Raw genomic sequence first — 26,849 nt, forward strand, 5'->3', positions numbered from 1 at the left:
GGGTTGGTTCTGCATTACACAGACTAAAATAACAAGGCCTTATTTTTCTCACATAAAATCCAGACCTAGGTAATTGAATGCTGGCCTGCTGCCATTGCCCCACAACCGTCCTCTGAGACCCAACTCCTTCCAGCTCACCTGTCACCACTCCCTCGGGGGTAGCCCTTGTTTTCATGATCTCAGATGATCCAGCCGCCACCCCACCCCCCATCCCAGTCCAAGCAGCCATAGGCAGAGGGTTGAGAAGAGGGTCAAGGAAACCTAGAAGCTGTCTTTAAGGAAAGAGTCTTCAAGCGTACAGAGACCTTTCTGCCAACATCTCATTGGCCATTACTGAGTCCATAACCACAGTCAGCTGCGTGATGTGTAGAGAAACGTAGCTAAGTAGTCTGACTTTGTGAAAAGACAAGAATGGATATTAGAGGAAATTAAACTTAAAAAGGAAGAAGGAGGACACACGACATTTTAGGCAGATAACTACATGAGAAAGCCAGAAAACCTTTGTTCATGTGCAGTTTCACTTGGGTTACCTCTCTGAACCTGTTTGTCCTTTTAAAAATTAGGATCATCATTCTGTCCTAAATGTTCCATAGTGTTGGTGGTTGAGGGTCAAATACAATGATGAATTGAACAGCACTTTGAAAATTAAGTATTGCACAAAAATAATTAAGTGATCTTCCAAATATAAATGCAATGGATATTAGTGAGACAATGTCAGTTGTTAGATCAAACCTTATGGTAACCTTATTTGAGAAGCGAGAGAATCATAGATTAATGACAAAGAGCTCTAATATCAAGGCAACACCTCTCTGTTTATGAGACACTTTCAAGCATATGATAATACATTTGATTCTTCTGTAAACACTATGCAGTAAGGATGATTATGTTCATTTTACAGATAGGAAAATTAAAGCAGAGGTTAAATGAATGACTCCGAGCCAGGTAGCTTCTGAGTGGTGAGTTTAGAAACTATGTTGTCTGCAAATCTCACACTTTTTTTGTAATCTGTTGCTGCTTGAATCTTTGTGCGTCACGCATCTTGTTTTCCATTTGGCAAAGTTTAGATCTCTAAGATTAGAGTGACAGACATTCAGACATTTATCCCTACTTTATCTATATAGTGTTCATTCTCATTTCTCCCTAGTATGAATCAAATTCAATTTACCAGTCCCTTTCTGTACACATCCATTATCCTCCAGAACCGCCTAAAGTCCTGTCCCACCGAAATGTTCTTCTGTACTTGGCTTACCCAAATTCTGCCCTTTCTTTAAGTGTCAACCTGGGTCCCATCTTCCATGTGAGACATTTCCTGAATATTTCAGGCCACACAGATCTTCCATTTTCCTGAACTTCTGTAACATAGAGAATATATATAGAATGCATATATTATATTTAATTATAGAAATAAATTATACACTGTATCAGATTATTCCATATGTCTTAGCTTTCTCTCCCTAACTAGACTTTAAGGTCTTATACTTCTTAAGTTATTTCAGTAGCACAAGGACAGTGGTAAGAACATAGGAACAACAAAACCAGTTCAGATTCAAATTAAGCTAGCTAATAATCTTGAGCATCTCATAAGATCTAGTCTCAACTTTCATGACAAATGACGAAACAGGTTCAAGGAGGCAGAGAGACTGGTCCAGTGTCAAGCACATCTAGAAATTAAAACCTGCTATAGTAAACCTGTGGTCTCAGGCTTGATCCTCTACAAGTATCAGCTGAACATTTGACTGCCAAATACTGTGTGTGTGTGTGTGTGTGTGTATGTGTGTTGGTTAGCTTACCATCCCAAGTTCAGAGAAGCCGGGAATAATCAGTCATTCCAGGTAGCCCTTGGGTGGATTTTCATACATTTTACATTCAAAACTAAGAAGATGACCAGAACTGATGGACATTTTATCAGTAGAAAAGAGGGATAAGAACCTCCAACTAAACCAGGATGTTAAAGTGAACCACAGATATATGCTCTTACGCATGCAGCTGTGAGATATTTAGTCCGTAGCCATGTTGTCATCTATAGAGCCTATATGATTACTTTCTTCCCTTATGTAATACGAAATCTTTCAGGGAAGGGGCAATGTTTTATGCTTATGCTCATTTTATAATCGCAACGGTAACTAGAGTAATGCTAGGGAGATATAATTCATAAAAATATATTGTTGGAAGATTATTATCTTCTTGTTTTTCTCTCTTGTATTTGAGTACCTTCTCCAAGTAGACATGTAGACTGTTGAATATTTTCAGTGATGGACAACCCAAATATTTAAAGACTACAAGCAGGTTCCCATTTCATCTTATGATATTGAATTAATTTTAACAAGTTAATTTTTAATGGTTTTAGTGGTTTTGTGCATGTCTATATACATACGTGTGTATATGTGTGTGTGTGTGTGTATTCTGAGATATAAAATATATCCATTAGAGCTTAAGCTATCAGTTATTGATCCATTTATATATCTACATTTACATGTAAAAGAATTAAACTATTAAAAGAAATGCTCTCATTCCACCAATGTAGCTAAGAATGAGCCAGTGATTTTTATCTTTATCTTCTGTATTCAAGACAATATTTAGGACCACAGGGAAAAATCTGAAAATAAGACACTCTGGCATAACTTATAAAGATCATATTTTTTTTCTTTTTTTTAATTATGTTATGTTAATCACCATACATTACATCATTAGTTTTTGATGTAGTGTTCCATGATTCATTGTTTGCATATAACAACCAGTGCTCCATTCAGTACGTGCCCTGTTTAATACCCATCCCCAGGCTAACCCATCCCCCCACCCCCTCCCCTCTAGAACCCTCAGTTTGTTTCTCAGGTCCATAGTCTCTCATGGTTCATCTCCCCCTCCAATTCCCCCCCCTTCATTTTTCCCTTCCTACTATCTTCTTCTTTTTTTTTTTTTAACATATAATGTATTATTTGTTTCAGAGGTACAGGGTGAGCGCTGTGAATTGTGTGAGACTGTTGAATAAAGATCATATTTTATTATTACTTACGTCTGCAATTACATTTTCTGCTGTTGAGAATGTTTTGGTTCAAATTATTTATTTGTTTGAAAAAATCATATTACACTGAGTATGTGCTCATTTTGTGAAACAAAACTGTGGGGACCATAGAGACTTTCTAATGGAATGTAACCTCTTTACTGCAGATGAGTTTATGTGATTTACCCGGGGTCACATAGGTAATTAAAGGTAGTGCAGAGACAAGAAGCCAGTTCTCCTCCTCTCCTTAGTCTCCCTCTCTCTCCCTACTAATTTCAATTCGTAGTGTTTAATTCTCAAAATAGTCATCTTAAGAAGCAGGATGATTTATTCAAAAGGTCACTGATTCTTTCCTCTCTGTTTTCTCTTTTCCTCTCTAGCCCTCTTCAATCTAATTCCTGTGGGCCTGCGTGTGGTGGCTATCCAAGGGGTGAAGGCCAGCCTCTATGTGGCCATGAATGGTGAAGGCTATCTCTACAGCTCAGTAAGTACCTCGTAAAGCATGCGTGTATGTGTGCGCATGCGCTTGTGTGCACACATAACCTGGCCATTGAGAGCTAGTGAAGTCACCATTATTTTAGGGAAGAAAATTAGAAGTTGAAGTCATTTTAGAATTTCCGACCCAATATGTCAGGATTTTATTAAGATTTTTACAATTTACAATGTGAAGGATCATGCCCTCTTGAGAAAGAGCTAGTTACTTGCTGTGCAATATAAATTCTCTTCATCTGGCTTCTACTTCTAGAGGATATGTCAGTCTTTCGAATTTTACCTTTCTGCTTAATTCAAGGGGTAAGAGGTTTTTCCTTTCTCCTGTTACTTCTCCTTTAAGCACATAGGATGGTTTAAGAAGTTAAATTCTTCAGTTTGTCTGGGAGTCTTTTCTGTCTTGTGGAGAAAAAACTTTTGGAATAGGTTGTGTTTTGTTTGTATTTAATAAATCTGTTTAGTACCTAATACATCAGATTCCTGTCATAACTGGTCACTTCGAAGATGAGGTGAATTTATGGAATGAGCTCTGAATTAGGGGCTGGATATTTGAGTTTTATTTACATTTCAGTTACTATTTCTCTTTGGGCAAGTTAGCTCCCCTCTTTGGCTTAATTTCTGGACCCATAGCACAGTGTGTTGGACACCATGTTGTTTAACATCTCTTTTCAACCTTAAGCTGACAAAATTAGGTAGCTCCAGTGGCTACATTATGAGCACTGACATTTTAAAGTAGTAAACTGTCATCTGATGCCTGTCTGACTCTCAAGATACTAATTTATGCATTGGGAGAGTGTGGCTGCACTGAATCTCATGTATCAAGTATTATGATAACTCATAACTTCTGTTCTCTCATGAGGGAATGTGCCTATTTGTAGTTCACAAAGAGATATCCTTGAAAATCATGGTTAAAGATTTCCACCCTTACTTTCTATGATCTCAGTAAACAGCATAGTTATTCAGGAAGTTCACTTATGCCTATGAGATTCTAAATTAAATACTAAATAACTTCTATTAAACTCTTTTCATATTCAGTTAAATGAATCTCTGCTATACTATGCTTGCTTTTTAGTGATATATCTGTCATTCATATTAGGATTTTTAAGTTACTCTTTTATTCCTGAGCATATTCCAGATATGCATTTGCATTCATATACTAGATGTGTACATGCACATTTTTTTTACTTGTTCTATTCAATATAACACAGATAAATACATTTTTGGTTAAAAGTGAGCTTTCATTCATTTTTTTTTTAAAGATTTATTTATTTGACACAAAGAGAGAGACAGCTAGAGAGGAAACACAAGCAGGGGGAGTGGAAGAGGGAGAAGCAGGCTCCCGGCTGAGCAGGGAGCCCGATGCGGGGCTCGATCCCAGGACCCTGGGATCATGACCTGAGCCGAAGGCAGATGCTTAACGACTGAGCCACCCAGGCGCCCCGTGAGCTTTCATTCTTAATGTGCCATAATTCTAACAGTTCTTAATGTCCACTTATTGTGAGTCTATATTTTAAATGTAAGAATTAAAATAAGCAAAACAAAAAGGTTGTTGTTTTGAGTAATTCCAATTAATTAAGCTTTAAAAAAAGTTTTGGGGCACCTGGGTGACTCAGTCATTAAGTGTCTGCCTTCAGCTCAGGTCATGATCTCAGGGTCATGGGATCAAGCCCCACATCCATGTCAGGCTCCTTGATCAGCAGGGAGTCTGCTTCTCCCTCTGCCCCTCCTCCTCCCCATGCTCTTTCTCTCTCTCAATCTCAAATAAATAATTAAATAAAATCTTAAAAAAAAGTTTTGACTATAATACAAACTAAAACATGGAGATGATCATAGGATAATATTGACTTAAGGATTTAATCAGTCATCAAGTAAAGAGCTAAAACTAGCAATTATACAAAAATGATGAGTTCAGCTCTTTGAACCAGAGTTCATTTCCAAAGGTTTGGGAAGAAGAAAAACACAGAAAGTCTGACAACAGTATTGCAGGCAGAGGACAGTTGTATAGGAGTGTGTGTGTGTGTGTGTGTGTGTGTGTGTGGGTGGGTGGGTGGGTGTAGGGGGCAATGGTGGGGAGGGGCACCCTTGTTGGGTACAATCTCAAAGTTCCTGAGAGGAGTCTGGGTATTCAGTATGAGATAGGTGAACTTCCTACTCTGAAGCATGTCCAGAGATTCATACTTTTTATTATTCTTGCTCAGAACTAGGGTTAAGTCACAGCAGGCTTGAGCCCATAGGAGAGAATTTAAGAAATTCTTGACTAGATAATTTTACTGTGGGTGCTTTTTTTGTAAAGGAGTTAATGCCTTAGAAAGCCAATAATTACCTGTTGAGTTACCTGTTTGGGGTACCCAGATATTCAGTTTTCCCCTTCTCTTAAATCAAACTTGCCCCATACCAAGAATCATAATTTTTTCCTGCTTATGGTAGAGGCGACTGGGAACAATTTCCCTTTGATTATAAGTATGGCATGGCTGACATAGATCATCAGGGATTCTTACTTTCAAATCACCCTCTTTCTGGATAGAACTAATTGGAGTGAGTGCTGGTGTTTAATTTTATTTTTTTATTTATTTTATTTATTTTATTTTTTTATGTTTTTTTATTATGTTCAGTTAGCCACTGTATAGTACATCATTAGTTTTTGATGTAGTGTTCAATGATACATTAGTTACATGTAACACCCGGTGCTCATCACAACACGTGCCCTCCTTAATACCCATCACCCGGCTACCCCATCCCCCCAACCCCCTCCCCTCTGAAACTCTCAGTTTGTTTCCCAGAGTCCATAGTCTCTCATGATTCATCTCCCTCTCTGAATTGTCCCCCTTCAGTTTTCCCTCCCTTACCCTATGGTCCTCCGTGCTATTCTTTATGTTTTCACATATGAGTGAAACCATATAATAGTTGTCTTTCTCTGCTTGACTTATTTCACTTAGCATAATCCCTTCTAGTTCCATCCATGTTAATGCAAATGGTGGGTATTCATCTTTTCTGATGGCTGAGTAATATTCCATTGTATATATGTACCACACCTTCTTGATCCATTCATCTGTTGAAGGGCATTTCAGCTCCTTCCACAGTTTGGCTATTGTGGACATTGCTGCTATGAACATTGGGGTGCATGTGCCCCTTCTTTTCACTACATCTGTACCTTTGGGGTAAATACCTAGTAGTGCAATTGCTGGGTCATAGGGTAGCTCTATTTTTAACATCTTGAAGAACTTCCATACTGTTTTCCAGAGTGGCTGTACCAGCTTGCATTCCCACCAACAGTGTAAGAGAGTTCTCCTTTCTCCACATCCTCACCAATACTTGTTTCCTGTCTTGTTAATTTTTGCCATTCTAACTGGTATAAGGTGGTATCTCATTGTGGTTTTGATTTGTATTTCCCTGATGGCTAATAATGAACATTTTTTCATGTGTCTGTTAGCCATTTATATGTCTTCTTTAGAGAAGCGTCTGTTCATGTCTTCTGCCCATTTTTTGACTGGATTATCTTTTGGGTGTTGAGTTTGATAAATTCTTTATAGGTCTTGGATACCAACCCTTTATCAATAATGTCATTTGCAAATATTTTCTCTCATTCCATGGGTTTCCTCTTAGTTTTGTTGACTGTTTTCTTTGCTGTGTAAAAGCTTTTTATCTTGATGAAGTCCCAAAGGTTCATTTTTCTTTTGTTTCTCTTGCCTTTGGAGATGTGTCTTGAAAGAAGTTCCTGTGGCCGATGTCGAAGAGGTTACTACCTATGTTCTCCTCTAGGATTTTGATGGATTCCTGTCTCACATTGAGGTCTTTCATCCATTTTGAGTTTATCTTTGTGTATGGTGTAAGAGAATGGTACAGTTTGATTCTTCTGTATGTAGCTGTCCAATTTTCCCAGCACCACTTATTGAAGCGACTGTCTTTTTTCCATTGGATATTTTTTTCCTGATTTGTCAAAGATTAGTTGACCATAGAATTGGAAGGTCCATTTCTGGAGTCTCTATTCTGTTTAATTTTAAATGGTGGGCACAGGCCTGAAGATTTTGTTATAAGACTAGAGAAGGCTGATACTAGGGGAGGCAAACCTGAAAGAGAAGAGAGCATCAAGGCTCCATCACTCCAGCAGTACTGAGTCCCTCTGTGTGGCATGCCTCAGCAGGAGAGTACCAATGCAGCCAGGGGCCCTGTGGTGAGTTTAAAGCAGGCTGTTAACATAGGCTTTCTTGAAGTGTTTTGGTGTATATTAGGCTGGAAGTTTTCTTTTAAAAAGAAAGTTTAATTTCTTTGATAATGAATTCATGTTTTAATCATTGATTTTTTTGGCTATCATTTTTAGAATTAGGTTGAAATTATCTTAGAATTTAAAATTAGTTCTCCATGTGTTTGGAATTTTGGTCTGCAGGAACATTTCTCTCCCCTCCCCTGACCTACCTCATGATCTTCTTCCTCCAAGGTCTGCCCTCACTTTCTAGTTTGTTGTTGTTGTTGTTGTTGCTGCTGCAGCTGCTATCTAGCCTCCAGTGGCCCTAGTTTAGCATAAGATGTTAGAGTCATTTCAAGGCTCCTATCCTAGGGTAACATTGGGGTTGGCGAAGGGGGCCTGGGCTAGGTCTAGTTCCTCTCATTGTGAGGCTGTGTCTCTCACTAGATTTTGTCCAAAGTAGTATCAACATTTCCATTTTAGCCTTTTTGCAGGTGGAGAAGGAAAACTATCCCAGCCACTGGTATAAGCAGGTAGGCTGGCTCTGGTCCCCATCCTGCATAGAGGGATTTTATTCCCATTGACTTGACCAGAGTGGAACTCTGGGGCACACCACCAATGTCAGGATATGGAGCTTGTAGCTCCAACCTAGTCAGTCTTTCATTTCCATTCCACAGGGATGCTTGTTTCCATTTCAGAGGGACGCTTAGCTTGCTTTAAACCTGGCTATGTCATTTAGATCTTATATTTTTTAATTTTATTCATCATTGCTATCTGTTTGGAGCAGAGTGGGTGCAACATAGTCTAAACTCATGCCTTTTTTCCTTTCTGTCTTTAAGTTATAGTAAAAAAACACATAAAATTTACCATCGTAATCATTTTTAAGTGTTGCATTACAATAGCATTAACTATATGCACATTGTTGTGCAACAGATCTCTAGAAATTTTTTGTCTTGCAAAACTGAAATTCTGTCCCCAAAACAATTCTCCTTTCTCCCCTCCCCTCACCTTCTGGCAAACACCATTCTACTTTCAGTTTCTGAGTCTGACTGCTTTAGATACCTCATATATGTGGAATCATGTAGTATTTATCTTTTTGTGATTGGCTTATTTCACTTGGAGTAATGTCTTCAAGGTTCATCCATGTTGTAGCATCTGAAAAAATTTCCTTCTTTTTATTTTTTTGAGAAACCTCCATATTGTTTCCCATAGCAGCTGCAATATTTTGTATTCCCAACAGCAGTGTACAAAGGTTTCAGTTTTTCCATATCCTTACCAACATTTGTTATTTCCTTCCTCCTTACCTCCCTTTCTCTTCCCTCCTTCCTTCTTTCCCTTCCTTCCTTCCTTTCTGTTAGTGGTCATACTAACAGATACAAGGTGATATCTCATTGTAGTTTTGACTTGCATTTCCCTTGGCTTAGTGATGTTAACCACTTTTCATGTACATGTTGGCCATTTGTATGTCTTTGGAGAAATGTCTATTTAAGTCCTTTGCCCATTTTTAAATGTGTTTTATGGCTGTTAAGTTGTAAGTGTTCTTTATATGTGAATTTGAACTCCTTATCAGATATATGGTTGACAAATATTTTTTCCTATTCTGTAGGTTACTTTTTCACTTTGTTGATTGTTTCCTTTGCTGTGCAGAAATTTTGATGTAACCCCACTTGTCTATTTTTACATTTATTGCCTGTGAATTTGGTTTCATATCCAATAAATCATTGCCAAATTCAATGTCATGAAGTTTTTCTGCAATGTTTTCATCTAGGAATTTTATTTTATTTTATTTTTTTAAAGATTTTATTTATTTATTTGTCAGAGCAAGACACAGCGAGAGAAGGGACACAAGCAGGGGGAGGGGGAGAGGGAGAAGCAGGCTTCCTGTGGAGCAGGGAGCCTGATGCGGGGCTCGATCCCAGGACCCTGGGATCATGATCTGAGCCGAAGGCAGATGCTTAACGACTGAGCCACCCAGGCGCCCCTCATCTAGGAATTTTACAATTTTAGGTATTACATTTATATTTTTAATCCATTTTGAGTTAATTTTTCTATATAGTGTAAGGTAAGGGTCCAATTTTATGTATTTATTTTTTTTTGCATACAGATACCCAGTTTTTCCAACAGCATATATCGAAGAGACTATCCTTTCCCCATTGTATAGTCTTGGCACCCTTGTCAAAGATCACTGGACCATATTTGTGAGAGTTTATTTCTGAGTTCTCTGTTTTGTTTCATTCATATATATGTCTGTCTTTATGCTAGTACAACACTTTTTGATTATTGTAGGTTTGTAAGATGTTTTAAAATCAGGAGGTGTGAGTCCTCCAACATTTTTTTAAAAATCAAAATCGTTTTGACTACTCAGAATCCTGTAAGATGCCGTGTGGATTTTAGGATTTTTTTTCCCATTTCTGAAAATAAATGCCACTGGGACTTATAGGGATTACTTTGAATCTGAAGGTTGTTTTGGGTTGTATGGATACTTTGGCAATATTAAATCTTTCAGTCCATAAACACAGATGTCTTTCCATTTATTTGTTTTTTCCTTAATTTCTTTCAGAAATGTTTCGTAGTTTTCAGTGTATAATACTTTGCCCCCTTGATTAAGTTTACATTTATTATGCCATTTTGAAAGGAAGCCCAAAATAATTTTAATGGCATTAAATGATACTTTTTTTTTGTAAAGTAGAGTAAATAAAAGTTCTAGAAGGCATCACTTTCTCACACAAAATAAGCTCACAAATGCTAGAAACTTCTGTTCCTGAAACACCTTCTTCAGTAGTTCAGGAAACACTGCTGTGTCACAATCTGTTGAGACAGATTTTCCGACAAATTTTACCTTATTCAGATAGTGCCCTTAATTTTAAAATTTTTGCTATTTAACCAGTTTTAACTGATTTGAATTTTAATATTGTTTGATGTTTCATTCTCTTTGAGGTTTACAAGATTTTGAAAATGCTTGTAAAACAACCTAAATTTTGTCAAATTATCACAATGCTTAAAGGCATTTGTGTGGGAGTGGGGAGGGTTGCATCTTTTCATCCTATACAGAGAAAGTATAGTCTGAATCTTGTCTTTCTACTATCCTCTATAAATTTACTCTAAGATTGGTATCTTTTTATATTTTTATTAGTTTGAACTGAACCTTGTATACATAAAACAATTACAGATAAGGATTGTTTGATATAAAATTCTAAAGTCAGATTATTTTCAAACTGGAGGTTAAAAATTGGTGATAAAATATTTTAGATTATTATTATAGAGTCATCATATGTGTAATAAAATATATAAAGGATGAAAGTAATACTACCATAGTTATATTGATGATGCTGTTATATTTGACTTTTTTATTTTTGTTCTGTACCTATGTAATTCTTAACCTTCCTTGTAGTTCAATTCAAAACTTACTGATAAGTGAACTCTTTCCATTATCCGTATCAGTGAGAATTAGATATTACTTCTGCTTTAGTATCACAGGACTTAGTGTCTGTTTTTCTAGTGGGAAGGAATTTTATCATACCCATCTTTGCTACGTGGGCCACATATTTCCCCCAATCACAACATTAAGTACATTCTCTGATAAAGGAAGGCTTTCAATGAACTTGTTGAATTTTAAAGAATTGCCTATCCCAAGTATAGATGGAGCAGATTATATACAGCAGGTGAACAGTTAACTATGATTACATTGGTGATCTTACAGTCCACAGCACAAATGCTCCTTTGCCCTCAAAGTCAGCCTCAATAAGCCTAAAATTTAGTCAATATATATTTATTGGAACTCTACCACATACTAGACATTATACTATATAGTGAGCATATGAAAGTGGGTAAAATAGAAAGATCCTTCTCTTCCTAGAGTTTTCACTTATCATCATAATTACTTGTTGCAAGAAGTCTGGGCCAGTACAATGTTAGAGAGCACAGTCTTCAAGACCACCTTCACTTCTAACACCAACTGTTAAGTTCAGGTCAAGGGTGGTTGCCAACACCACTCTTTGGCTTGATAATTTATTAGAAAGACTTACAGAACTCACTGAAAGCTGTTATAAGTATTATACTTGTGGTTATTGTTTATTACAGGGAAAACATACAAGGAAGCCAAGGGAAGAAGTATATGGGCAGAGTATAGGAGACACCAAAAGTACCAAATGCAGAGTTTCTATTGTTTTCTTCCTATAGAATCAGAATGTGTTACTCTTCTGGTATCAATAGGTGACAATGCATGTCAAATACACCCAGTCAGGAAACTCACCTGAGCTTTGGTGTTAAGAGTTTTTATTGAGACTCCATTATATAGGATTGATTGAATGATTGCCCATGTGGCTGAACTCAGGCTCCTGGTAGACTGATATGTTGCATGACCCAAAGTGCTAACCCTAAAACATTGTTTCTCTCTGGCTAACCTAAGGCCCTCAGGCAAACAAATATCAATTTCTGGAGGCCAGGGAAAAATGCTACACATCTTTTGGGACGAGGTTGAGTTCTTTACATGTATACACACTGTCTAATTGAAGTGAATGCCATATTTTATTAACATATTACTCTGACTCAGCCTCCAGTCACACCCTGTTATAAACAAAACATGTCCTCCCAAAATGCATATGTTAAAGCTCTAATCCTCAGTGTGATGGTATTAGGAGGTGAGGCCTTTGGGAGGTAATTGGGTTTAGATGATGTCATAAGGGTGGAGTCCTCATAATGGGAATAGCATATCCTTAGAGAAAGAGGATAAGAAACTGGAACTTTTTCTCTCTGTGAGCACACATAGTAGATGTCATGTAAACATAAATGAGATGATAGTTATCTACAAGCCAGGAAAAGAACCTCAGCAAGAACCAAATCTGATGGCACCTTGATCTCGGACTTCCCAGCTTCTGGAACTACGTGAAATAAATGTCTGTTGTTTAAGCAACACAGTCTATAATATTTTGTTAGAGCAGACAAGATACTTCCCTTCTGCCTATATCTATTGTCTTTCTCCAACTTGGAAGAAGGAAATGATGAAAGACAAGAAAGTTATGAGAGTAACATCTGGTACATCATCATTTGGGAAGTGAAAACATAATTCAGTGCTTTGGACAACTTGGGAGCCTTGACATTTGAATTTAGGAAAATTATGCACTTAAAAATAATGCAATTTGAGTAGCTTTAAACATGTCGAAGACTTGTAACTAGGCTGAAAGTATTGGGTCCTTTTTTTAAAATATTTATTTATTTATTTTTATAGAGAGAGAGAGATTGACAGCAGGGGTCAGGAGCAAAGGGAGAGGGAGAAAGAATCTCAAGCAGACTCCATGCTGAGCTTGCAGCCCGATGCAGAGCTCGATCTCAGGACCCTGAGATCACGACCTGAACCAAAACCAAGAGTCAGACAGTCAACCCACTGTACCACCCAGACACTCCAGTATTGGGGCTTTTTTAATGAAAAGTTTGATGCTTTTAGCACACATATCCCTGGCATTTCAGTGATTGATAATGATTAAAATGTTTTAAAAAGGTTTGCTTTTCTGATTACAATCATTGTTTACTTACTTTATAAACTTAAAACGATTATATTGATAATGTTTGGCCTTGTATCAGTTATCTCTAAAATTAGAATTATTTAGCTTATGAACTATTATTTTTTTTTTCGATTGAGGAATTAAGGTCAAATTACATACAAATTCTTATTGTTTAACACTGCCTTAATCCATGTCAATTATATTTGAAGCTAAATCAATGATAAAATGACTCCTTTAAGTCAGTCTTTGTTTTAATACATAAGTAGTATTATAAGCTGTTATGAGAGTAGCTCTACCAGTGATAGTCATAGCAGTGGTATTAAGGGCTGTGCTGGTACAAAGAATATAGTTTATTTAGTTTTTGTTGTTTCTAAAGGGCTTTTAGATTTATATGTAATTTGCCCAGCAACTCTGTGAGGAAGGACAGGAATGGACCATTAAATGTAGATAAAAAGCTGAGGCTTAGGAAGCTTGTTGACTTAAATCCATCCTGGTGAGTAATAGAACCCAAACTATTATCTAGGTCTTAACTCCAGAAATTATGAGATTTTGATAATACCACACTGCCCCTTGGCCTTATATATAATAGATCTTCCCACTGTAGAACGCTTTCTCAATTTTTAACTGAGCTTTCATATAAATAGTCTCATCTGAGCCTTACAATAACTGATGATATTGCTATCGAAGGACAAAAGATATACCTGGGAAGCAGAGCTTATGTGACTAAAATGACGGCACTCAGTAGAGGTGAGGTAGGTCAAGAAAAGGAAATCCTAGTTCAGTGTTCATTTTTTAAACCAACATTGCTTATCTTATTTGCTATTGCAATTAAGGATGTGTCACTCTGTACTGTTACAACATAATGTCAAAAGCATAATTATATTAAAACCAGGGCAACCTATCACCTTGTTTATTTATAGGTGTCAACAGCAATAATAACAACAAGAATGAAAGAGATATTTCTTAACTGCCTCATGTCCTTTTGCACCATTTAGAATTACGTGCCTAAATTTGGTGTTTCAGTGGGAGCAGATGATGTCAAGATTGTGATAAGGCACTGACTTTATATTGAAAAACTAAGTCAAGAGTTATTGAGAAACATGGGAGGGGTCTTTGAGGGAGAAGAAAAGAAGAAGACCAACATTGAAAGCTATCAGGGGAGGATGAGTTTATGCCCACAAGGTGACAATAGGAGAAAATACCTTTTTATTTTACTTCTTTAATTTCTTTTGCTTCTCACTATCATAGATGTCCAAAATTTCCCATTTCTGAGGACCCAATAAAACTTCTCTCAATTTCTGCAAAATAAAATTTCTGCAAAAATAACTTCCATATTTTGGACCTTGATAGGACATTTATCTGTATATTCCCTTTCTTCTTTTAGTTAGAATTACTGGTTTCTGTGCCCTACTTATCCTACCAGATGCAAGCTCCTTGACGTTAGTGATCAGATCTAACATAGATTAATATATCCTATAGCACTGAAGACTGCAATTACCATATAAAGGTATCTATTAAAATCTTCTTGATGGATACATTTCATGCAGTTTAATTCTGAAAATAATTTATTGGGCATCTGGTCTTACTGGTTTTTGTAATAATTGTGCTGATTGTGTCTCTACACACTTTCTAGTTCAGTTCACTGGTTCAACTTTGAAAAGGCTTTGAAACATGGCAAGTTTGCTAGAGGAGTCATTGTTCATGCTTCTCTGCATTGAGGTCCATATTGTATTATAGTTTTAAGAGGTAACGTTGTCATGTTTTCCTTTCTGTACCAAATACTGCTTATAAAAAAGAGGGAGCTAAGACTGGCCAGAACATCTTCAGGGAAGCAACCTGGTCATTGCAGTTCATCTTTCAGTGGAAGATTTCCATTTTATGTTGAAAAGAAATGGCAGATTTTTTAACCAAACATATGTAGAATAGAGGTACAAAATAATTACCCACTCTAGAATTTGAGTTTCCTCATCAACTGATGTCCTCATGGAATGTTCTGAAATCTGAGGTGTATGCAGAACTATTTCTTGGGGCAGGTAGTTTCTCTGAAAAGTGCTGAATATTTAAGGAGAGAGAGAGAAAGAGAGAAAGTAGGAATACCTTAGCCATTAATGCCAAATGAATCATAGAGTTTTGGTTAATGGCACTTAGATAGAGAGAAGTCAAAGGCCAAATCACAAAGGCTTGTTTAGCAATTAGTTTGTTAAATACTCAGTTTAAGCCATTTACATTTTTTTCTTCCATATACATGTGATTTCCTTTAATTTCATAACATTTCTTTTTCATCTTAGGTTAATTTTTGGCTGTAGCACCTAGAAAAAATTTATTTATCTTGCCTATTTTTTTTTACCCTCATATATATTAATTAAGTGAACTGGGGTATCCTTTCCAACAACAAAAGAAAGAAAGGAAGAAAGAGGAAAGAAAGAAAGAAAAAGAAAATATGAAACCTGCCCAGCCCAAAAATCTGGCAGTTGTTGCTTGCAAATGTGACATGATTGGTTGTTGTTGGAATTAGGTTGCCTTTCTTTAGAAAGAATCAATAGATCATTAGTTTTACTTTCGGTAAGGATTGAATAATGGTAAGCATTCATTTTTAACTTACTATGTTTTCAGTATTAATTGGTGTTGATTTTATCCTAAGAGTTTATAACTTCTGGAAAATATTAATACTTTAGCTCCAGGGCTAGCCTTAATTATAAAAATTAACATATGTGTATCTACTAACATTTTTCATTGAAAAATAAAAGTAGGATTAAGCTTCTAAGAGCAGCATTAATGAAGATCTTTAGTTGAATCATTTGGAAATGATACTAAATTTTATATTTTTTCCTTTCTGCCTTGCCATTAGGCCAATATGTAGTAATATATCCAAAATTTTTAGATTGCATTTCTTTAGTCATTAGTGAATAAGGCAGTTTTAAGTAGTATTTAAGAATGCAAACTTTAGAAATAAAACTGGGTTTGAATCATAGTTCTGTAACTTACTTTCTTTTATATCATTGGAGAAATTTCTTAGACTTCTAGGCTCAGTTTCCTTATATGTAAAATGGGGATAATAATGAAAATGCATGCTATATAGGATTATAGCAGGGATGAAATGAAAGGATGCATGTAAAACCCTAGCACTGTGCATGGTACACAGTGAACGCTCAGTGTTAGCTAGTAGTAGTAGTAGTAGAGGTAGTAATAGTAGTAATAGTAGTAGTAGTAGTAGTAGTATATACTCAGTGTATCCTCAATCAGATCCTTAACATCAGTCCATGATATTCATGTAGTATTAATTCTACTCTTAGTTTCAGTGGCGATTCCTGTTTTGCCTAATGTACTTTCTTTAGCCACTCTGGCCATGGAAGCTTAGCTGTAGAGTATTTCTCCTGTAATTAGAGGCAATTAGCTTCAAACCCAAGACTTGACTTTATCTGTTGAAGGAGAGTTGCCTTTTTTTTTTTTTTTAAACTGGATTTAGAACTGAGAGGATAAAAGGACTGCAACCATCTTAAAAGCACAAGAGAAATCCTGGATTAGAGGGGCTCCTGGGTGGCTCAGTTGTTAAGCATCTGCCTTTGGCTCAGGTCATGATCCCAGGGTCCTGGGATCGAGCCCCACATCGGGCTCCCTGCTCAGCGGGAAGCCTGCTTCTCCCTCTCCCACTCCCCCTGCTTGTGTTCCCTCTCTTGCTGTGTCTGTCTCTGTCAAATAAATAAATAAAATCTTAAAAAAAAAATCCTGGATTAGAATGATTCCAATATTCAAAGGACCAGGTGCCTAGGTGAAAAGATGGAGAAGCCAGGTCTTGTTCACTCCTTTGAAGCTGCACAGGAAGACACACCTGAGGCCAGCCCTACTTGTGACATTTGCAATTTTATGCCCAGTAATTAACCTTCTTGTGTTAACCAGTTTGGGTTATATATTTAATTTTTAACCAGATAAACTGATAGATGAACCAATTTTCAGAGTAGTCAGACTCTGTGTGAAAGCTCCATGTTCTCCACATCATTCTTACTGAGAAATTACCTAGTGGCCTCCTTCTGAAGGTTTATGACGTTACTATGGCTTTCTGGGCCAGCCTGATTCCCAGAAGAGATTTCCTATCATTATTAGTTCTGCCTTCCCTTGCTTTTCCCTCTCCAAAACTAATGTGAGAACTGTAATTTCATAAGTTAATGTTTCTTGGTTTGTAATAAAAAAAATCATCAGATCAATTTTTTTCCCCACTCTCCACCTTCCACCCCCAGCTTGAGCCAGTTTTTTAATCTGAGGGGCTTTCCTTCTTCTAAATATCTCTATTTAACTCACTTGGAGGAAAATACATTACATAAATTCAGTCTATAGGCCAGGACTTTCATATACTTTAGGGAAGGGGAAAAGCAAAAGAAATGAGTGCGAAATGTAAAGGGAAAAATCAGTTGATTTTTAATTGAGATTTGAATGGGAGAAACAATTTCAAGCCTACAGCCTACTGCATTTATGGTACACCTAAAGTTTGTTTCTATACCACAAAATTTTAAAATCTAGTAGTTAAATTGGAGAAGTGGTTTAGCTGCATGGAAATGTATATGTCAAAAGTGACATATTTCAGCCACCTCTAACTGGAAGGAAAGAACTTTATTTTGAGGCCATTGAGAACGTAAGTCTCCCACAGGGTAACCATATGCCCTGGTTCATCCAGGAGAGTTCCAGTTTATGCATGATGTCTTAGTGTAGCTATTGAGAGTATCTATTTGACCCTCAGAAGAGTCCTGGATTAGGATTTGGGCAATAGTTATGCAATCACCTTACACATGATCCTACATATGACTCAGTTGGGTCATCTGAGATATCAGTGTACGCACAAAATCTCACTGAAAAATTAGAAAATTCCCTCTTCTGATTTTACTTCCAAGGCCAAGTCTTAGTGAAAGATTTCTTAAGTTCACTTGCCTGTATCACCTAGGTTTTGAGTTTGGCTGTGAGTAAAAGAGATATCCATAACAAAGGTTTAAATTTTCTCACATAATCACAAGCCTGGAGATTGACAGTTACGGGTGTTGGTTAATGGACTGGTTCAAGAAGTACATAAATGTATTTGGCCTTTTCCTCATGGTACAAGGTGAGTTGTATAACTCCAGCTAACACATGTACATTCTGGGCAGTGGAAAAGGGGCACAGAGAAAGATTGTGTATTTATCAGGAAAGCATACTTTCCCAGAAATTCCAGTAATGACCATAAACGATGTCCAGTAATGAGTATAGAACAGTGTCACATGGTTGCCCCTAGATGCAATGAATGTAAGGAAATGTCTAGATTGTTTTTAAATTTTGAGCTATAAACATTGTCATAACTATCAAAACAGGGTTCTGATAATATTAAGGGGGAAATGGATATTATGTAGGCATCTGACAACTGCTACACCTGTCCAGTCCTATAGAACAAGAGAGAGGTAGAGAACAAGTGAACAGATTAAAGAGTAGATATGCGTGTGTCATCTCTTCATTAGGTTATCTAAGATATTTTGCATCACTATAAATATCATTTAAAATTTGTATGAACTTCTATTAGGAAGCTAAATACTGAACTCTAAAGACTAGAGGGAAGAGAGATTATCTGTAATTTTATTCAGGTCCAAATAGATTAGAATTTACCTGGGATTCGGAGACAGAAGCTTTCTGCTTATTGAGTTTTCATGGCAGATCGCTGGATATTTCCTCTCAAATTTCTCTCTATAACTAGGGCAATGAGGAATAAGCATTACTGTTTCAACTTCCATTCTTCTATTTCACTGGATGGGAAAAGTTCTCTCTATATGGAACTATGAAAAGGCACCAGAACTGAATGCAACCACTGAGGACATAGCATTACTTTGCAAAGGTGTGTTTGCCTATGGTTTCTCTCTTTCTTTCTTTTTTAGACAGAGAGGGGACATAGGGGCAGAAGGAGAAAGAGAACCTTGAGCAGGCTCCATGCCCAGCTTGAAGCCCAAAGAGGGGCTCTATCTCACACCGCTGAGGTCATGACCTGAGCTGGAATCAAGAGTCCGATGCTCAATTGACTGAGTTACCCAAGTGCCCCACCTTTGGTTTCAATCTAGCTGTTACTAAAAATCCAGGGATCAGCAGTTTTTTCCATGCTCCTATTTATCTAGTAGTTTGTTACCTATTTATTTAGGGTTGGTAATGTGGCACATGTTGTCCTAGGCACTAGAGATAGAATGTAAAACACTTCCACTATAGTGGAAGACAGCAAGACAGCATGTAAACACGCAAATATGAAATATCCCATTCAGGATTAGTCCTACGAAAAATATATTTCTGTAATAGAGAATAATAGAGGAAACTAATTTAGACAGGATTTCCATAAAAATGTCCTTAAGGAGATGATATTCAAGCTAAAATCTAAAGGAGGAAAAGAAAGAGAATAATCAATAAGCCAGGGGAAGAATGATGCGAGCAGAGGGAAAAATTAGTGAAAAACATTCATAGGAACAAAATATTTGTCAACCTTACTGTTTCTGTCTTACCCTTCTATCATAATTCTTGCATCTGAAGTGCTAGTTCTTATATGTATTCATTTTCATTTACTTATCTATTTGATTTAAAATATTTTTACTTGTTGTGTGCTGAGTACTAATTTGGGTGCTCTAGTTATGAAGAGGAAAAAGACAAACACCGTGCTTTCACACCATAATAAAGAATGAAATTGTTAAAGGTCATAACAGAAGGAAGCAAGTTTATAGAAACACAATACACGTTACTTCTTAGCATATTTTCTGAATTTTAAATTTTACATTAACTCTCATTATGAATTTCTGTTATTTGTATCATACTTGTATTTTGAGTCTTTTTACATAAAATCCAGGAATACATTGTATTTTTTTAAAATTTGTATGCTATTTAATGAATGCTTTCTTCATTATTAATATTCCCAAGGGATTTTTAGGAACTTTCTTAGTTATTTCAAAAAAGAAAAAAAAAAGATTTTATTGGCATTATCTTAAGATCTTAAAGTCTAATTAATAGCAGATTGCCAAATATATGTGTATTTTAAAAGCTCCATGCCACATACAAAAAAGTAACTCAAAATAGATCATAGACTTAAGTGTAAGAGCTAAAGCCATAAGATGCTTAGAAGAAAGCATAGAGCTAAATCTTCATGACCCTAGATTAAACAGCAGTTTCATAGATATGACACCACAACATAAGAAACAGGAGAAAAATAGGTAAGTTTGCTTTCATCATAATTAAAAAAAAAATTCTGCTTCAAGGACATGGTCAAGAAAGTGAAAAGACAAACCAAAGAAGGGGACAAAAGTTTGCATATTATATTTGATAAGGAATGTGAATCTTGAATGTATAAAGAACTCTTACAACTAAAAATAAAAAGCCAAATTAAAAGTGTGCAAAGGATCTGAATAGACATATTTCCAAGAAAATATACAAATAGTCAAGAACCTCATGATAAGATGCTCAACACTGTTAGCTATCAAGGATATATATGATTAGATCATAGACTATATTTTTTTCTTCCTCTTTGGATCAATTTAAAAATTTCAATCAAAACCACAAATGCCATTTCATACCCACTAGGTTGGCTATATTTTATTTTTTATTTATTTATTTTTAAAGATTTATTTATTTATTTGAGAGAGAGAGAGAGCATGAGAGGGGGGAGGGTCAGAGGGAGAAGCAGACTCCCCGCTGAGCAGAGAGCCTGATGCGGGACTCGATCCTGGGACTCCAGGATCATGACCTGAGCTGAAGGCAGTCGCCCAACCAACTGAGCCACCCAGGCGCCCAAGGTTGGCTATATTTTAAAAAGACAGATAGGTGTGCTTAGGTGGCACAGTCAGTTAAGTACCCAACTCTTGGTTTCAGGTCAGGTCATGATCTCAGGGTTGTGAGTTTGAGCCCCGCGTTGGGCTTCATGCTCAGCTCGGAGTCTGCTTAAGATTCTCTCTCTCTATGGGCACCTGAGTGGCTCAGTCAGTTAAGCATCCGCCTTTGGCTCTGGTCATGATCCCAGAGTCCTGGGATCCAGCCCTCCATCCTGCATCAGGCTCCATGCTCAGCGGGGAGCCTGCTTTTCCCTCTCCCTCTGGAGCTTCCCCTGCTGGTGTTCTCTCACTCTGTCTCAAATAAATAAATAAAATCTTAAAAAAAAAAAAAAGACTCTCCTTCTCCCTCTGCCCTTCCCCCCACTCTTTTATTCTCTCAAATAAATACATCTTTAAAAAAATAAAAATAATAAAAAAAATTAAAAATACAGATAATAACAAGTATAGATAAGGATATGGAAAAGTTGGAACACTTATTTACTGCTAGTGAAATATAATATGATGCAGCCACTTGGCAAATAGTCTGGCAGGTCCTGAAGAGGTTAAACATAGAGATACCATATGATCCAGCAATTCCACTACTAGCTGTATACCCAAGAGAAATGAAAACATATGTCTACACAAAACCTTTTGTTCAGTAATATTCTTAGCAACATTATTCATAATAGCCCAAAAGTGGAAACAATCCAATGTTTATCAAATGAAGAATGGTTATCTAAATAAGTAATGGGTAGAGTTGATTGTGGTGATAGTTGTTCAACTCTGTGAATATACTAAAATCCATTGAATTATACACTTTGGGTGAATGGTATATGAATTTTATCTCAATAGTGCTATTATTTGAAAAGCGAATTCTATTTAAAATATCAATTTAATCATGATTTAATAGAGATTAAAAAGTAAGATGATTTTTTCCCCCTAATGGATTCAATACACATTAATTGAATTGTATTTTTTATTTGTTTAAAGTAACACAAAGGTGTGAATTTCCTCACTATGGGAGAGGTGTGACACAATTCTAACACTCTGGTGTTGGAGCACAACATGAAGAAAGGAGGGAAACAGAGTAGAATCTGTGTTTCCATTGTGAAGCGGTGTCCTACAACTGTAAACACCACAGATTTTGACCACAAAATGCTACCTATGAGAGAAGAGTTTTTATAATAAGATTAATATTTGTTGGGACGGGTGGTACTTGATTTTACTTACTGAGCTTGGACATTTAAAATATTATTGTCAGGGCTTTCAAATATATGCAAATCTGTTAATACGGTGGTACCTTTGGATAGGTATATGTTTAAATCGCAGAGTATATTTTTTCTTCCTCTCTTTGACTCAATTTAAATATGTTTTGTGAGGTATTCTTGAATATTCTGTACCTTAAAATTATGTCTTGGGGCTATTTAATGGGAAAAGGTATAGAAATATATGTATCTATTTAGCAATACACATTTTAATTCCTTGCAGCAGACCATATTACTTCCTAGTACACATTTGGAAATTTCAAATTATGGTGCAGTTTTAAATACAAAAATTTTAAACAGGATTTAACTGAAGTTTGAAGCTCGTTAGAATATTTAAAGAATTATACATAAAAGGGGCGCCTGGGTGGCTCAGTCGGTTAAGCGGCTGCCTTCGGCTCAGGTCATGATCCTGGGGTCCTGGGATCGAGCCCCACGTCTGGCTCCCTGCTCAGCGGACAGCCTGCTTCTCCCTCTCCCTCTGCCTGCCACTCTGCCTGCTTGTGCTCTCTATCTCTCTGTTAAATAAATAAATAAAATCTTAAAAAAAAAGAATTATACATAAAATATACTTTTTAGAATTAAATATTTATTTTTATTTTATGCATATTATGATAGAATCCCTCAAAAATCATTTTTAATGAATAGCATAAAGTTGAGGGGCAGCATGTATCTTCTGTTCTCAGTGTAGCTTGTTTTACCTTCTTCATTTTTTAAATGTAATAAGCACATCTCAAATCATAATAGAAGCCTGTTTTGTGGAGCATGGCTGTTAATCCAGCTATTATCTCGTGGAATTGTCACAATTACGTTACTATGATTCTTTTGTGTTCATTACAGCCTTCATTATGTTGGTTTTCAAGGCCAGTGGCTGGGTCAATCAATATTACTTTCACTCAGTGAATTGGATAAAGTTTCATTCTCAAAAGATTTACCATTTTAAATATGCTATATCTACTTAGCCTTGTATAGTTTAATTCAGGCCATCTAAAAAAAAAGAGAGAAAGAAAGAAAAAATAGAAATGTTCTAAAACAAATACCAAGATGCATTAGAGTTTTAAGAGAGTTGAAAACTTTCAATATAATTTAGACTAAAATAACATTTGGCAATTGATTCCCTGGATAGCCATCCAGTCTCTGCTTGAACCACCCCTGAAGACTTCTCATGCTGTGGTAGAGCATTCTGGTGTAGTGTGAACCATGTTTGGAATCAGTCACACATTCCAGTTTCTGTAATTTCTTTCTTGCCACTGGTTGACTTTAGGTGATTTAGTTAATGAATTCCTCTTTATTATTTTTTTAAAATCTAGTGCACTATATCTACCTTATCAGTTTGTTAGAGGAATTTAGAATGATAAAATAATAGGTAATACAGTCAGATCACCCAATAACTGTAGTATTTTCTTCCTACCCCTTATAAATGTCAAGACACTTGACAAGATACAAGATATTTCAGAGCTGTATGTATATTTTTCATCTGAAAAATGTATTATTTCTCTATTTTGATTTTGGTGGAAATATAGTGATGCTTTTTTTTACTCAGTTTCATCCTCCCTCTTGACTACCTTCATGGCCTGTGTTCTCTGCCCTCTCAATTCCTCCAGTTCACCCCTGCAAACTCTGGAAGGGACCTTTTGTTGCCCCGCTATTTTTTATTTCATCACCTTAAAGGTAAACCAGCCACTTGCTGCCTTCAGAACCTTCAGTGAATTCTAGTAACCCACACTATCAAATCCAGAATTCTTCGCCCGGTCTTCAAAGCCCTTTAATGATTTGACTCCAACGTAACTCTCTGGTTTCACCTACATTTTCATTTCTCTCTATAACACGTTTTCCTTTGCTTTCTTTTTTTTTTTTTCTTTTCTTCTTGAGTCATTTCATAGATCTCACCTTTTCATGCACTCAGTCCTAATGCCTTTTTCTGCTATTTTTGCTTATTAAACTCCCTTGCCTTCTTTAAGACCCAGTATACCTCCATGTTGAAACTGAAGAAATCAATTCTATCTTTCTTTATCCTTCCATAGCATTTTGTACTTTTAATAGCTCTTTATTCTGCCTTAGGTTTAGTTTGTACTTTTATCTCCAAAACTACACTACCAGCGTCTTGAAGGCAAAGCCTGTGTCTGATTTATCCTTGAGTTCCATCTACCAGTTTCCTGCAAATTCTCCTACCCACCACCTACCCAACAACACCTCCACAGAGGTGGATTTGTCTATTATCTCAGTTTCTTTAGCTTCCAATGTTCTTTAAACACAAGGAGAAGTTTTGTGGCCTGACCAAAGCCACTCTTGAAACCATATCATGCTGAATATTTGGTATTTAATTTTTTAGTGGTTTGTTTTTCCCCTTGTGATCTAAATCACAGAGGCAGGCTTTCTTTCCATTAGCAGCTATATTGTGCTCTTCCTTTTATCCTCTTCTTTTGCTCTTTGTATATTTTTTAATAATCTATTTTATATATTTATGGCTTGCACTTTTGTTTTAATATGATATGATACCCAGAAATAGAGTTATTTGCTGCATGACAAATTGAAGGTGATTCTCAATTTACAAAAAGCAAGCAGTAATTCCATAACTTAAATACAATATTTACATTATGTTTTATGGATTACAAAGCATGTTTGCACCTATTATTTTATTCGATTCTTACCCTGTGAAGTAGGCCAAGGAAAGGAAAATTGTGCTTATTTTATGGATTAGAAAGTGGTGGTGTGGGGGCTCAATGGATTTAACTAATGTCACAAGCTGGTGCTGGATCTTGAACTAGTTTTTCCATGCCCATTCTAAGACATTTTCCATTGTATCATGCTGGGATATTTAAAATTCACATAATCTGATTTCTCATAGTGATTTACCTGCAGTTTCCCCCTAATGCTTTATCAAGTAAAATAGAATGCTGTAGGTCTAATATTTTAAAGGGCCTTATTTGGTTTGAACTTTTCTTTGATGTTTTCAATTGTCTGTTTTGCCATGATCTGTCAATGTCCCTTACCCTACAGATCAGTTTACCATAATATTAGTTTTGAGTGCTCAGGTGACATGTGAGGTAATGTGTTATCGGGGCAGTCACAAATTGGTTTCGGAATGCTTTCTGAGTTTCCCTATATACCATTTGAGTGCCTGATTTTAATGTGGATATTTTTGGGGTATGGTTTTTACTCTTGAAAGTTTTTAATGGTATCTGCTAATTCATCATCCCAGTAGTAATTTAGCATTCTTATTATAATCTGAAATATAGGTTTAGAGTTTAGAGTAGTAGATTATTATAATAAGGATCTCTTTCTTAAGATTTCTTAACTGTATTTCTTGGTCCTCATTCTCAAATCTATATTTATAAACAGGCTGTGTTTTTGGTGTCTTATTTTTTAATTAATTTTTTTTTTTACAAAATGAAGAGACACAGGCCAAGTCCCCACTATCTAAGATGTATTGACTGAGAATGGAAAATGGAGTTGTACAGCCCTTCAGTCTCAGATGAAAAATGCCGAGGGATGTAATTGGCCACATTCCAAACTCTTTTCAGAGACTCATCCAGTAGTCCAAAATGGAAAATGAAGTTAAAAAAAAATTCCCCAAAGAGGCATGATTCATCTTGTGTGGCAGTAAATATAACTTTTTGAGCACTGTTATTTATTTGACTGCTTCACTGGAATCCAAGTGTACCTATCTCTGCAAATCAGCTTCTCAAGAACTCTTAAAGCCCAGCCCAAATGCTGCCCCTGACAACCAGCTATTTGTTGTTGTTTTAATTCTCCTTGTATTGAGACATCCTTCACTTCTACCAGTTCTCTCTCTACTATCCAGCACTGTGCCCACTCTGGCTTTATTTTTATGGACTCCTAGTTAACAAAATTGATCAGAGAAGACAATTAGACTAAATCAGTGTCTTTTTCCCCTAATATTCACCAAAATTAGAATCCAGTCTTTGCCGAAACATCTCTAAGATTGAGGACTTTATTACCTGAGTTGTACACCAGAGATAATTGTTAGGATCATTTTCTTTTTATTGTGCCTTTTTGGTCCTGGTTCTGCCACCTGGAGTCACAGGGAATATATATGTTAATTGCTTAGCAGTGCTTGGCACATGGTTTATGCTCTAGCACTGGTGACTGCTATGAAGATCACCTGAATTTTTCTGTCTCTATGTGTATTCCATCTCGATCTCAGTCATTATCCACATCTGTATATACTTACCTTCCATCACAGACAATGATGTTTGATACATAGTAAGGACCTTAAAAGTGTTTTTAAAAAATTATTATTTATCTCTCACATGACACATTTTCAACCATTTGTTGAACTCATTTGAATATTATGGGAAGCAAAAAAGTTTTTTAAATAAATACTATAAGAAGCCATCATGGTTTCCATGAAAACATTCACCAGTTTCAGTTCTTTCACAAGGTAATAAATATTACTTAATAAATAAATTAACAAATAAGCAATAGAATCATTAAAATCTATAAATTGAAAGAAACCTAAAAGTCATTTGGTTCGGTCTCTCTATCTCTTTTTTTTTCCCCTTCAGATTAGAAAATAGAACTCTAGACATGGACTGTTTTCATTCCTTCATCAAGCAGAGCTCACTCTTTCATTTATACATATGTCTCCTAAAATGTGAA

At 36.2% G+C, this 26,849-nt stretch overlaps 1 protein-coding gene across 2 annotated transcripts in view; it reads left to right on the forward strand.

Annotated features, from left to right (window-relative positions):
- FGF12 (fibroblast growth factor 12) overlaps positions 1–26,849 on the forward strand; it is a 382,069-nt gene that overhangs the window by 194,097 nt on the left and 161,123 nt on the right. For both annotated transcript variants that reach the window (XM_021692472.1, XM_021692471.1), the window contains exon 3: positions 3,382–3,485. In XM_021692472.1, the coding sequence (XP_021548147.1) occupies positions 3,382–3,485 (104 nt within the window). The remainder of the gene's footprint in view (positions 1–3,381; positions 3,486–26,849) is intronic.

The sequence above is a fragment of the Neomonachus schauinslandi genome, chromosome 1 (genome assembly GCF_002201575.2).
Source record: "Neomonachus schauinslandi chromosome 1, ASM220157v2, whole genome shotgun sequence".
In the NCBI taxonomy this organism is placed as follows: Eukaryota; Metazoa; Chordata; class Mammalia; order Carnivora; family Phocidae; genus Neomonachus; species Neomonachus schauinslandi.